Below are 13,585 nucleotides of genomic sequence, written 5' to 3'. Positions count from 1 at the left end.
CGCCTACCCTGCTCCGCGCTCTGCAGGAGCTGCTGGTAATGGCGGCTGCAGGAGCCGTACTCGCGCTCGGCCTGCAGCCGGTCCTCAGGCCCGAAGCCGCCGGCGTCCTGACTGTCCCGCAGGAAGGCCTGGTAGTGAAGCTCCAGGCTGCGCAGGGCCTGCCGCTGCTCCTCTGGCTTCAGAGTTCGGAACTGCGGGCGGCACTGGGGGCTCAGCGGGGGGGGGGGGGGGGGGGGGGGGCCGGGAGAGGCCACCCCTCACCCCCCGTCCTGAGCGCGGCCCGTGGGGAAGTCCTACCGTGACCAGGGACCAGGAGCGGATGAGCTGCACGTCACGGCTGAGGTTCTGCCACGCCAGCAGGCTCTTCAAGTCCACGTGCAGCTGGTGCCACAGTGTCACTAGAGCCTGGAGCTGGGCGTCCAGCCTGGTGGGTCGGGAGCACGGTCAGAGGCCTCTGGGCCCCGGGCCCGCGGCCGCCCACCGCACCTGCCAGGCCCCGGGCCACCCACCTGGTGACGGCTTCCTGGGCCTCCTGGTTGGGCGGGGGCACGAGGAAGCACACGGAGGGCACGGCGGCCTCACTGCCGGAGCTGCTGAGCACCTTCCAGTGGGACGGCTGAGCGGGACCCACCAGCTGGCACTCATCACCCTTGTGCACAGTCACCTGTGGGGAGCCAGAGCCGTCACAGCGTGACCAGGCCCCCCCACCCCCCGGCAGGCCCCGCCCAGCGCGCAAGTCCGCTCAGCCGGGCCCTCACCTCCACCTGCTTGTAGTCACACACGGCCAGAAGGGGCACGCGACCCCGCACGGGGTGGGCTTGGCTTCGGGGCTTCAGCTGCACGATGGCCTTGGCCCGCTTGGCCAGGCCGGAGAGGTGTGCCCTGTACTCGCCAAGCTGGTCCTTCTCATCCTGCCAGGGAGGGGACACTCAGAGACCACGGTCCAGCGCCCGGACACCACGTGCCTAGATGACGTTCCGTGAAGACCCACACGCCTGCCCCAGGCAACGAGCAAGCTCTTCTGGTACCCCACCTCTGTGCCCTGCTGCTGGTCCTGGGGTACAATGGGGCTAGGCACATGAGAGCAGGAGGCAGGGCCAGGGTGGCCACCCAGAGCTTGGCCCCCCACAGACCCCACAGCTCGTCCTTCCTTCCTGGCCAGAAGTAAGTGCCCCCTGCCCCCAGGTCCCACACCGTGTCCTCCAGGAGAGCAGCCCCACTGCACTCTGGCCGCACTCGACCTCTCCCCCTCGCAATGTAGGTCATCCGCCTCCTCCCATGCAGCCTCTCCAAGGGGCTAAACCCCACAAAGGACTGTCCGGGGGCTGCGGTCAGAGTCCACCTTGAAAGTGCCCGTGTCACTCCTGTCTGTCCCAGGATGATTTCCCAGCCTTCACTGACCCCGACTCCTGGCCACGCGAGTCCCCAGCCAGCAGGGCCTCCCCATCTCCTCTGTCATCTGTCACTCCCCACCAAGCTCCCCAGGGGGGCCCAGCACCCCTCCCCAACCCCAGGGCAGATGGGCACCATGCCCAGCTGCCCCTCCGCCCTACACAGCCCTTCAGACCTGGCCTGCCCAGACATTGGGCCCACGATGCTGGTGGGCTGTGTCCGCTGACCGCCAACACAGTGTGGCTGAGCCAGGCCTCTGCTGCTCTGGGCGCTCCAGGGGCTCAGGCAGTGGAGGACCTCACAGCGGCTCGGGCAGCCACCTGCCACTACTCCATGACCCTGCCACTAAGCCCTCCGGTTCCCCAACCCCCATCCCGCTGCGTTGACCAACCTCTGTCACATCCTCCCCCCCCCAACGCCCCTGCCCTTCTCGTCACCATGCCTCCACCTCTAGAGACCTTCACTGAGCACCCATGCGGCTCAGATGCCAGCCTGTCCCCTCCAGCTCCCCCCGCCACCTGCCCCTGCCTGTGCCATTGCCCCCCCTGCTGACGGCTGCCTGCCCTCGTCCCTCGGGGCTTCAGCACCCACCTCTCTGCAGGAGAGCCCTGAGCCAGCAGGGGCCGAGGCAGTCAACTCACCTGGGCATCCTGCAGTAGGTCCTCCAGACGCGTGACGGTGATGGAGCGGTCACAGGTGTACTTCCTGCGCAGCGTCTCCTGTAGCTTCCGTAGCTGCTCCTCAGTGTCCCGCACGTCCGAGAAGAACTAGAATACAAGAAGGGGTCAGGCGGGGCCAGTGGGGCCACAGGCTGCTGAGTGTCTGACACAAGTTCTGCGGGGCGGTGCCGTGACCCGTTAACCGCATGCTAACGGACGCGGACGGGGGCCTGGAGTCCCCCGTAGTGGTCTGGGGCTCTGTGGGGATGCTGCCACTGAGGCAGGGGGAGGGCCTGCTTCTCACCTGGAAATAGGCCGTGTTCTCCTTCAGGTGTGCCTCGATACAACAGCACAGCTGTAGCATCCAGCTCCACTGGGTCTGCAGGGCGGCCTGGAAGGACTGGCACCCGCCCAGGCACAGGGTCAGGCCCCCTGCCGGCCCCTGGGGTCCCCACGGCCGGCCCCCACCCCCAGCTGGCCCTGGGGGTCCCCACGGCCCGCCCCCACCTCCACTGTAGGCCGAGCAGGGTGCCCCTCCCGCAGCAGCCGGTCCCCGGTGCTCTGAATCTCCTTGATTTTCTTTTCCTTCAGCTCCAGCTCACGCATCAGGGCCTGACACACAGACAGCGGGTCTCAGGGATGGTGTCAGGGCCACACCAGGGTCCACCGGTGGAACACCAGACGGCATCCTGGGACCCAACTGGGGCAGGGCAGTCACGGAAGGCTCTAGAAAGTGACCTCACCGAGTAGCTCTCCTTCTTGGCAGCCATGTTGGAGTTGTGCTCCCCCCAGTCGAAGCCCACCTCTTCCTCTTCCTTCTCACTGAGCCACATCAGCTCTTTGGTGGCAGCCGCCACGAAGCCGTGCAGGCCCTCCAGGGCACGGAGCCGGGCCTTGGAGGAGTTCTGCAGGTAGACGAGAGAGGGGTCAGCAGGCCACAGCGCCCGCCCCCGTGCCCCCCGCCCCCCCTCCTCTCCCCCCAGGCCCCCAACTCACCAGCAGCTTGGCGTACTGCAGGTCTAGCCGGCCCAGGCAGTCCCGGTAGGCACTCCGGGGGCCTGGGGAAAGCTGCCCCTGTGGGAGGCACAAGTGGTGAACCTTCCGGCGACCGGGGTCTGCCCCCGCCCCCTGCACTGCCCACCCCCAGGGGCCTGCACACCTCGTCAGCTCGCGCCCGCTCAATCTTGGCCCGGAACTCCTCGATGGACTGGTGCAGGCCACGGTGGCTGCCCAGCTGCGCCTCCACACTGGGCAGGTCCCCACCCCACTCGGCACCGTCCACCCGACGCTGGTTCTCCTCCACCCAGGCCAGCAGGTCCTGTAGGTAGCGCAGGGAGGCGTCCTCGAGCTCGGGCCGCCTCTGCGTGCTCTGCACCGTCACCTGGGTCACGGGGGCAGCTACGCCTGCCTTCAGCCGGAGGTTGTACTCGGTACGGATGGCCACCAGGCGCTCGTGCAGGCGGTACACCCTGGGGACGGTGGGGACAGTTGGAGGGCTGAGCTGAGGCCAGGCTGCGCCGAGACCCACCCCCCCACCGCCCCCCCAGCACGGGGCATGGCCCACCTGCGGTACATCTGCTCCCCCTGCGGGTGACGCCCGTCCTTGAGGGTCTGCACGTCGTTGAACAGCAGCCGGATCATGCCGTCGGCCTTGTCCAGGTCTCGTTCCACCTCGGCGGCCCGCTGCGGGGCCTTGTTTGCGGCCAGCAGGCGGACATCCTGCAGGCGGCACCCACAGCTGCCTCCGGGGCCCTGACCCATCCTTTCCCCTCCACCACCCAGCCCTGCACTTGCCGCTAACAGGCACCTCTGGCCGGATTGCCAGCCCCTGGCCCCGCCGGGTCCGAGGGGCTGGACCTCCTCCTCCCGTGCCCCAGCCTCTCCCTCCACAAACTCCCGCCCGAGCTCACAGCCCTGCCCCTGCTGGGCCGCCCTGTGGGTCTGGAGCCCTCTCCACCACCTCCTCCCACCGGCACGCCTCTCAGGCCTGGAACGGAGGACGGTGGCCTCTTCTACATCAGCTCTGCCCAAAGCGAGCCGTCAGAGTTGGCGGCACAGCAGGAGAGGAGCTGGGGCCTGCTCTCCGCCCACTGGCCACAGGGCGTGGCAGGCTCTGGGCCACCAGCCTCCCTCCGGCCTCCCCGCCCCCTGCCCCCCCCCCCTCGCCACTGCCGGCCCCTCCCCTCACCGACTGAAGCAGGATGTCGGCCTGCTTCAGCTGCTCCTCGCACAGCACGGCCTCCATCTGCAGTTTGCTCACGATGCGCTGAAGACACTCCAGCCTGCGGCCCACAGCACCCACGGGAGCCGGCGTGAGTGCGGTCCTCCCGACGGGCTCCCGGCCACAGACCGCGCCCCTCCCGCCGCGGGCCTCCCTGCCGGCCCTGCGGCTCACGGCGGAGCCGGCCCCAGTGTGGGATTCCCAGCCTGGGGGGGGTGGTTTCCTCCTCAGGCAGTGACTCACCCTCGGGTGGCTTCCCGCCCCGCCACAGGGCCCCACCCGCCCGCTGCCTCCCCCACCCCCGCACCCACCTCTCATACTCTGCCCGGAGCTGCTTCTCTCGCTCCAGGATGGCCACGTGCAGCTTGCCCCATTCCTTCTCCACATCCAGCGGGTGGTACCCAGGGGGCACCTTAAGCTGGCCGGCTTGCACCGCACCCTGTGGGCAGGGGCCAAGCTCGGAGGGATGCCCGGCGCCCCCCGGCCTGCCCCGCCCGGCACAGCCCGGGTGCCAGAAGCCCAGCAACGAGGCCGTGCCCCGGGGTCCGGGCCCGTGGACGGCACCCCCCCACACCGCCCTCCAGGACCCCCACTCACCTCCAGGAACTGGTAGATGCCCTTGGACCGGTTCTTGTCGGCCTCCTTGGCCGGGAGCTCCGTCTCCTTAAACTTCAAGAACTGGCACCACAAAATCTGTGGGGAACAGGGTGTCAGCGGCTGAGCCGGGGCCCCGCAGGGGGCGCGGGAGCCGGTGCGGAGGACGGGCCCACCTCGATCTCCTCAAAGCTGGACGGGAACCTGCGCTCCTCGAAGGCAGCGGTGTGGTGTCGAACCCACTGCAGCAGCAGCAGCACGAGCTCCTGGTACTCCTGCCAGCGCAGCTGCAGCTCCTGGAGGCGAGGGGGAGGCCGTGAGGGGCCGCCCACCCGCCCCCCGCCCCGCCCCGCCCCTCCCCTCCCCTCCCCTCCCACTCACGTTGGCCTTCACCCCGTCCTGCACATCGGGCACCCGGGGCATGGCATCGTACAGGGAAGACACGTAAGTGATGATGGACTTCTCGTCGGGCTGAGGGACGTCCACGTCTGTGGGAGAAGGGCAGGCGTCAGAGGGAGCGCGGCGAGCGGGCACGCAGGGCCGAGGGAGAAGGGGCGCTGGCACGCACCCTCAGGGTCCAGGAGACGGGTCACTCCCAAGTCCCGCTCCGCCACGGAGAAGGCCTGGTCCAGGTTCTCAAGATTGGTCTGACGATACACCTTGTTCATGTCGATGAGCATGGGCCTGGGGACACAGGGGCAGGTGTGACAGTGAGGGCCATGGGGCGGGTCGGCACATAGACAGGGACGCGGAGAACCAGCTTCCCCCGCCACGTCCCTGCAAGCACACAACCCCAACCCCACACTCACCCCAAAAAATACACCACCCGCCCCGCTAGTGCCCCATACTGTCCATCTGTGTGGCCCTGCGTGCAGACACTGTGCACTTCAGGCCTCGCCCCCTGGAGCTCAAGGGGCCTCTGGTGGGCATAGGTGCAGGGTGGAATACCGAGTGAGGGTAAAGGTCAGCCTAGAATTCCTGCAGCTGCCCTGCCCACCAGGCCCCAGGTCCTACGGGGGGGGGGGGGGGTGCAGGGGTCCACTGAGAACCGTTCCCACCGTGGTCTGGCTACCCTGGCCCCTTCTGGGGCATCCATGTGGGGCTGACACTGGGCCCCTGACCTCGAGGCAGTCAGCAGAGCCTCTGGAAAGGCCCTGGGCGGAGGAGGAAGGGGTGTGGGTGGGGCCGAGCCTGCCTGCACCCTTCCAGAGGGGTGGGCTGGCACTGGGACTCAGCCGCCCGAGGCTGCAGGTTCCTGTCGGTGGCAGGCACCCCTCCCGCCACCATCCCTGCCCCAACTTGTTTGAAGTTGCCCAGCTGAGGTGCTCCGGGGAGCTCCAGCCAATAGCCCCTGTGGCCCCAGGCCACCTACTTGTGCCGATGAATGATGGCATTGAAGAGGCGGCCGTCACGCCAGCTGGAAGTGAAGTTGTCACAGTGCAGGCCCTGGTAGCCCTCCACCATGCGCTGCGACCACAGCAGCAGCTTCTCTTTGGCCGTCATGTCCTCCGACTGCCCGCTCACCTGGATGTCCGAGATCTGCCCCACACAGCGGGCAGGAGGCAGGACCTCAGCCACATACCCCGCCTGGCACCCCTGACCTCTCGTCCGAGCACACGGGAACCACCGGGCCAGCTGAGGCACAGCGAAGCCTCCGGGGGTCCCTCCCACATCAGGGGAGCCACTGGGACCCCCATACCTCAGTGCCACAGGCCTAGGCCACTCCAGCCAGCGGCTGCCACAGAAGTGAGAGCACTCAGGCCCCACTGCCATCACATGGCGGGGACCTTGGGCACCTCCCTGGGTTGATGGAGGCTGGGCCCAAGGAGAGCCGCTGCCCAGGAGCCCCAGGCCTAGAAAAGGCTGTCACCGCCAGGGTGGGGGCTGGATCAGCCCCCTCTCCTGCTGCAGGCTCAGGGGAGGGTCCTGGGTCTCGGGGGGTATGGCTGGCCTCCAGGCCCACATTTAATCCAGCCCTTCCAGCCCGGGTCTGCCAGCCTGTCTGTCTGTACACCCGCCTGCCTGTCCCCACTGTCTGTCTGTCTGTCTGTCTGTCTGTCGGCCTGCCAATCTATGTGACTCAGCTGCCGTGCCAGCCAGCCTGCTCAGCTCTCAGATTTGCGGCTTCCTGTGCGGCCGGGGCAGGCAGGGGTGAGTCAGCCAGCGCAGCAGCGGATGCTTCTCCAAAACCCTCCCCGGGGCAGGGGCTGCATGCACAGAACGCATTCCTCTGCAGGGAGGCTCTGCGGGCCCTGCCCAGCTGGGGCCAGAGGGCACAGTACAGGCAGGCCTCGCAGAGAGGCCTGGCCCTCAGGCCATGGCGCAAGGACTGGGCCGGGGCGCGGTGCAAGGCTGGGAGGCTCCAGGGGCGGCGGGGGGGGGGGCGCCAGGACACCAAGGGCCCAGGCCCCCAGGCCACAGCCCCAGAGACTCCACCTGGAAGTGCAGGATGATGGTCCAGATCAGGCCGAGGGTCAGCTTGGGGTTGCCGTCGGCGATGTCATCGTTCCTGATGTTCACCAACTTCACCTGCGAGCAAGCTGCCCTCAGTCACACCTACCTACGGGCCGCCGGGGAAGGAGGACGGCAGCCAGTGGCCGGGTGGGCAGCCTCACCTGGCGGTGTCGGAGGTAGTCCAGGGCGATCTGAACGTTCTGCAGCTTGTGGAAACGCATCCTCCCCTTCTCCCGGGGCTGTGGGAAGAGGCGTGGCCGGTCAGCGCCCACAGAGCCCGCCACGGCCCCCATCTGCCCACGGCACCCCCAGGCGTCCGTGGTAACAGCACCGAGGTCTTCCCCCAGTGGGGCAGCAGCCCTTCCCACGTCCCCGCGCACCCTCCCCAGCTGGAAAAGGGAGGCCAGGCCCAGGCTGTGGGAAGGAAGGAAGGGGTGGGAGGAGACAATAGCCGGGAAGCCGAGGGCGGAGGGCAGTGGCACACGGGGAGGCGTCCTCCCGGCCCCCCGGCCGGGGTGGCAGCCCGCCCCCCACCGTGGGCCCCGGGCCCGGCCCCGGGCAATGCAGCAGGCAGGACACGAGGCAGCTGGATGCACAGCCATCCGCCCCGCCAAGCGCCAGGCACAGGTCAGGCCAGACGGGCCGCCAGCCCCAGGTGAGCTGGGCTCCCAGCCTTGGGGAGCCCATGCGCTGCCTTGGCCAGCAGGCACGACCACTCACCAGGCGCGAGCTCCTGATTACGTCCCGCTCTCTTGGCTGCCCGGCCAGAGCAGGGCATAGGGTAAAGGGCAGAGGCCAAGGTTCACAGTCCAAGCAGCAGAGAAACCGAAGCAGAGCAGAGCGTGAGGTTATGGGTCGGGGCTCCGACACGGAGACCAGCGGGGCCGTGAACCCGCGGCACAGGGATCGGGGCCTCTCCCAGGCTGGGAGACACAGCAGGGGCCGCGGCCGGGCTGGACACGGACTGGGTACATGGGAAGGGCCCCAAGGAAGGAAGGCAGGCAGGGGTATCTGGGTGAAAGGCAGGCGGGGCTCCAGAGGGGGCAGGCGGGCGGGCGCACGCACCAGGCTGTCCCCCGAGAGGACCTCCAGCAGGGAGATGAGGTTGTGGCCATCACGGAGGTCTTCGTACAGGTCACTGATGTGTCTCTGGGCCTGTGGGGACAGAGGAACCGGGCTGGCTGCACCTTCCCCGCAGCCACCAGCAAGGCCCCAGCAGGGGAGACGGGCAATGACCCCCACGCATGCCCCGCCCCCACAGAGGCACCTACCTCTGCCCTCCAGTGCTACAGGGAGAGCAGGAGAGCCCGGAGAAGGAGGAGGAAGAGGAGGGGGAGAGAGACAGGAGGCGGGAGCAGCGTGGGGGAGGCAGGGAGAGGACAGAAAATAACAGGTTTCAGATATGAAAAGATGAGCTCCCAGGCCGACAGTGGGGGCAGCCCTTGTTCGGGCAGGAGGGCCAGGGGCGCCCTCCGTCACCCCCACCCTCCATGTCCCCTGCCCCACGGCCACGTGTGCGCGCGCGCACACACATGCACACGTGTGCGCGCGCATGCCACCAACCTTGATGAGGTGCTTGTTGACCCACTTGGTGAAGGTTTTCTTCTGCACCCGGTCCCGTTCATCTGGAAGAGACAAGACCAGGTCCCCTGAGGCCTGGGAGAAGCCACAGGAGCCCCCGGGAGGGGACCACCACGCAGACACAGTGGGTGGCACCCCAAGAGGGCCTCAGGATCATACGCGGAGACCCAGCCCACCCCCCCCTCCACGTGGACCGGCAGACACTCAGGTGCCCAGGCCCCCCCCCACCCACCCTGCCCACGCAGTGGGGGCCTGGGGGTGCTAGGCACACGGAGAGCCTGCCGCTGCTCAATCCCCCTATTGTCTCCCTCTGGGGATGGGAGGGTCCAGAGGTGGCAGCCACACCCAAAGCCCACAGAGTAAGTCTGGCCGGCCCCACCCCCACATGCTGCCTCTGCAGACCTGAGCAGAAACTTCTCCCTGCCAGGACCCAGGACCGGTCAGGGGCGTGGTGAGGGGGAAGCCGTACCTTCCCAACAGGGCAGCGGACTCCACCGGACTTCACCGGGCCGCAGAGAGCCCCCACCCACCACGGCCCTATACTCCAGATCGAGGCCACTGCCCGCCCTGCCAGCACAGGCCGGCCCTCTCCCCGCAAGGGTGGCCACCTGCCCCCCCCCCGGCCCCCGCAGCCCTGCACCTGCGCCAGGACTCGAGGCACACCCGCAGCCCAGCCCAGCTCACACTCTGCCCCTTCGTTCAGACCCTCTCGGAGAGGGGCCCCACCCCCACCCGGAGCCAGGCATCCTGCAGCAGGAAGTGGGCCCTTCCTGCCCAGTGGGGAGCGCCCACTACCTTTCTTGCCCTCTGAGGCCCTGAGCACGGCCAGGTAGAGGTTGTCCTCCGAGCTGGTTCTCTTGTGCCCCAGGCCCTCGGGCTCAGGCACACGGAGCCGGTGCTGAGACATGGTGGCGCCCGCCCCTTCGGCGCTCGAGGCCCCAGGTGCTGAGCTCCGGCTCGGCTCTCGTGGCACACGGGCGGCCCTAGGCTGGCGCCCCGCCGGACTCACAGGCTAGCGCAGCGCCAAGCAGGGTCGGTGTGGCCACTCCCTGCCCGCTGTACTCCCTCTCAGGGCTGGCCCCGCCCCGGGAGCCCCACCCCGCCCTGCCCACCCACCCCCCCGGAGAAGGGAAGGAGGAAGGTGGCCCCTCCCCCCCAGCCACACCCTTGGCCCCGCAGACACAGGAAACCCAGGGGTTTCCTCACCCACCCGGCCAGCCACAGTCCCCGGGTGGGGGGGGGGGGCACCCAGGGGTTCGAGGGGCACCTCCTGGTGCCAGGACCACACACCATGCCCTGGACCACCCCACCACAGGGAGCGGTGCCTGAGTGGGGCTTGGCCCCCGGTGCCCCACAGCCCACACCTCCCTTCTGAGCTTAAATCCAGGACCACCCCTCGGCCTGCCCACCTTGCTGGCTAGGACCCCAAACTGAGACACGGCGGGCTGCGGGGCCAGCTGCCCGTCCTTTTCTCGAGGCCCGTAAGTCATCCCTCCTCATAGACCTACGCACCCTGGGCCTGTGGCCCCTGCCCCCTGCTAGGCTCCACTACAGTCCCGTGCGGGCCTGGCCCTTTCTGAGCTGCCCACCAGGCACATCCTGGAGCGGTGCCCCCCGTTGGGAAGCAGAGCGCACGGCGGGGCAGGAGCGGGCACATAGCTGAGCGTTGACTCATCAGGCAGGACCGCCCAGCCCCAATCTGCAGGAACTCTGCCCCAAGTTGGGGGGAGGAGGGTACGCAGGGGGCTGTGGGGAGCATGAGGGAGGGGGGCCGCCAGTGAGTCAGGGCTGGGGAGGGGGCCCCAAGTTCGGTGACTCACGGGAAAGGAAGCCACACCTGGGGGCTGTTTGCAGTCAGGCGGGGTTCACAGATAGCAGCTATTAAGGATCGTAAAGGCGGGAGGCAGAGCAAAGGGTGCAGGGTGCTGCCTGGCTCCCTCCGCTCTCGGACAGACCCGCCTATGGCCGGCACCGGGGCTGCCCTGGGGCCGCCGAACCAGCCACAAGAATTTTCCAGTTGGAGCATCCGGCTTGATGTGATCCAGCTGTGAGCCGCTGCCCCCCTACCCTGAGCCTCCCAGCCAGTGTTCCGGGAAAAGCTCTCCCCACCCCCGACCGTGCTGCCCCCGCCATGGCCAGCGGAGGGCGCCCAAACACCAAGGGGCAAGGGGTACTCAATCGCAAGGAGCTGGTTACAACCCTGCTCCTCCACATCTGTGACACAGCCAGACCCCCAGGGCTCTGTCCCGTCCCAGGTCTGGAGAGAGTCCCTCAGGCTTGGAGCCCGGACTTGGAACCTGGCTTAAGGTCAGGCACTACGCACCCCACACCCTCAACCGGGCAGGGCCTGGGGAGGTAAGGCCACCCGGGGAGGCTTGGCTCAGCCGGGCTCGGCAGCCCCCACAACCCCACCACACACCAGCTCTTGACCCTCCAAAATCCCAAATCTGACCCCCCCACACACCCTCCCGGCCCCTCCCCAGGTTTGGAGCCTGGAGAAAGGCCTCTTCAGAGGACCCCCCGGCCCTAGCAGGGAACCCGAGTTCAGGCCCCTCCTGAACACCCGCCATATGCAGTCTCTGGGCTGGTAACAGCGGAGCGGGGTCCCTTCTGGCAAGGGTGCGGGTGTCACTCTGGTGAGGGGCGGAGACACCTCAGGTCCCTGGTATGGGTCAGGAGATGGGAGCAGGGAATTCTAGGACAAGCAGGAACCAGGAGTCAGGGCCTAAAGTCCGAGACTTGTGTGAGCCCCCAGCCCAAGTCCCTTCTCCAGCTTTCTACCACTCGGGGTCTGCAAGGATGCTGGGAGTGGGGGCAGCTCCCACACCGGTTCTGCAGGAAGCTCTCCCGGTTCCGCTGCCTCCTTCCTCTAGACTCCTCCTCTCCCACCACCTCCAAAGCCCTTTTCGCACGCCTCCTCCCTTCTCCCCCCCCCCTCACCCCCCCACCCCTCCCACCCCCTTGACCCTGGCTGTGGTGAGAGGCTCCCTCCCCTGTCCTTTCCATTGAGACCTTCAAACCAACAGGCACTCCCTTCCAGCCGGGCCACAGCGGCCTCCGACACTGCAGAGGACCTCAGTCTGCACTCCCCAGGAAAACACGCCCCCGCCGCGGCACTGGTGCTCCCGTACAACGCTTGACCCTAGTACTGTAGCGGGCCACAGATTTTCTGGCACTAGCCAGGGTCCCCTAGAGCTGCCCATGACCCTCTGCGAGGTATCGTCGCCCCCTTTTACAGATGTGGAGACTGAGGCTGGAGGTCCCACAGCTCGTGAAGACGCTCCTGGGTTGGAAAACCTACAGGCCGAAGAGAGCCCCGCCCGCCCATCCCTCCCTCCTCCGGCGTCGGGACAGTCTACGGCCTGGTGCCCGAGGCAAAAAGAAATCAGGGCCGGAGCCCAAGCCGGCCCCGCCCACCTTCCCATCCCCCTTCTCCAGAGGAGGAACAAATCGGGCCAAGGGGACCTCGCCGCCTTCCTTCCCAGGTGTTTCCGGAGCAGAGCGTGGGGGCGGGGCTGCACCTGGGCTGGGCTCCGCCCCTTCCCGGTCCGGGAGACGGTGCCCCCCCCCCGCACCTCCCACCACTCGCAGCCTCACCCACCTACGCAGCACAGCTGCCCGTAGAGGTAGCCCCTGCGGGCCTGCTCGCAGCCCCCGTCCAGCCAGCACGGCCGTTCCAGCACCACCTCCTTCCGCAGGGCGAAGGCGCCGCCCGCCCGCCCGGTGCCGGCCGCAGCCATGAGCGCGGGCGCCCTGGGGTCGCCCACAGCGAAGCGAGGAGGACGGCGCGCAGCCTCTGCTCCACAGCCCACGCCGCGAGGAGGCCGGCAGCGGGCGCACCGCCCAGACCCGAAGAACCTGCCCCTAGCGGGGCGCCCCGCCCAGCGCGCCGGGAAGCCGCGCCCCTACTTGGAAGGAGAGGACCCCGCTAGGCCTGGGGGGCCGGGGGCAGAGGGAGGCTGCCCGATAGAACAAAGGGGCATGGGAACTCGAGGGCCGCCCAGGTTCCCGCGGAGGGGAGCCTCGGGGGACGCCCAGGCGCCGGGAAACTCCCCTAGGCTGACGCCCACGGGACTACGTTCCCGGAGGCGGGCGGTTGGGGACCGCGCTGGGAGCAGCGTCTGAGAACAGCCGCGAGCAGAACAGAGGCAGCAAAGCCCCAAGGGAGCACTGCAGGGCAGGATCCAGGGTGGCGACGGCAGAGAAGCCCCTTCCCCACGTGGGGGCAGGGAACAAAGTGGGCCGAGGGAGGGAGGAAAGGTCACTTCTAGGGAGGAGAAGCCCTGACCCGGCGCATTTTACTGGACGCCCCTGCAGCTGAGTCACCAGCCGCTCCCCAGTCCCCAAAGCCACGCCTAGAAGCCCCATCGTGACTCGGGCCTCCGGTCTAGCGGCTCTGGCACCCAGGCTGAGACTGGGCAGACCCTCCAGGGACAGCTCTGGACGCCCTCACCGCAGGCCGAACCCCGCACCCTGTCCACCCAGGCACAGACCAGAACACAACTCCAAATCCCGGTTAGGACAGCCCCTCAGGCCCGAAGCCCAAGCCCCAGGGCCCCGCCCACCCGGCTCCATTCACTGGAGGCGGGCCCCACCCCATCCTGTGCCGGGCAGTCCTGGCTGCTGCTGCTGCGGGCTGTAGCCCAAGGCGGGTGACTTTGAGCAGGGGGAGGGCAGAGCGCAG

The 13,585-nt window shown here is 68.4% G+C and overlaps 1 protein-coding gene across 19 annotated transcripts in view; it reads right to left on the bottom strand.

Moving 5' to 3' along the window:
- PLEC (plectin) overlaps window positions 1-13,585 on the bottom strand; it is a 56,030-nt gene that overhangs the window by 14,864 nt on the left and 27,581 nt on the right. For 8 of the 19 annotated variants that reach the window (XM_086695035.1, XM_086695049.1, XM_086695043.1 and 5 more), the window contains 22 exons: window positions 8,884-8,945; window positions 8,386-8,475; window positions 7,482-7,559; window positions 7,303-7,395; window positions 6,239-6,405; window positions 5,435-5,550; window positions 5,248-5,354; window positions 5,043-5,162; window positions 4,870-4,965; window positions 4,584-4,711; window positions 4,240-4,333; window positions 3,616-3,770; window positions 3,211-3,520; window positions 3,048-3,125; window positions 2,795-2,956; window positions 2,559-2,663; window positions 2,356-2,451; window positions 2,034-2,159; window positions 759-911; window positions 510-664; window positions 298-424; window positions 8-191 (listed from right to left, as the gene is read on the bottom strand). In XM_086695035.1, coding sequence (XP_086551161.1) covers window positions 8-191; window positions 298-424; window positions 510-664; window positions 759-911; window positions 2,034-2,159; window positions 2,356-2,451; window positions 2,559-2,663; window positions 2,795-2,956; window positions 3,048-3,125; window positions 3,211-3,520; window positions 3,616-3,770; window positions 4,240-4,333; window positions 4,584-4,711; window positions 4,870-4,965; window positions 5,043-5,162; window positions 5,248-5,354; window positions 5,435-5,550; window positions 6,239-6,405; window positions 7,303-7,395; window positions 7,482-7,559; window positions 8,386-8,475; window positions 8,884-8,945 — 2,802 coding nt within the window. Of the gene's footprint in view, window positions 1-7; window positions 192-297; window positions 425-509; window positions 665-758; window positions 912-2,033; window positions 2,160-2,355; window positions 2,452-2,558; window positions 2,664-2,794; window positions 2,957-3,047; window positions 3,126-3,210; window positions 3,521-3,615; window positions 3,771-4,239; window positions 4,334-4,583; window positions 4,712-4,869; window positions 4,966-5,042; window positions 5,163-5,247; window positions 5,355-5,434; window positions 5,551-6,238; window positions 6,406-7,302; window positions 7,396-7,481; window positions 7,560-8,385; window positions 8,476-8,860; window positions 8,946-9,696; window positions 9,959-12,502; window positions 13,413-13,585 lie in introns of those variants that run through there. The other 11 variants (XM_086695033.1, XM_086695034.1, XM_086695041.1 and 8 more) reach the window with 5 other exon arrangements.

Source organism: Puma concolor, chromosome F2, assembly GCF_028749965.1.
Source record: "Puma concolor isolate L17-30 chromosome F2, mPumCon1.1.hap2, whole genome shotgun sequence".
NCBI classification, from domain to species: domain Eukaryota; kingdom Metazoa; phylum Chordata; class Mammalia; order Carnivora; family Felidae; genus Puma; species Puma concolor.
Note: the sequence above shows the minus strand (reverse complement) of the source record. Positions and strands in the feature narration are given on the sequence as shown.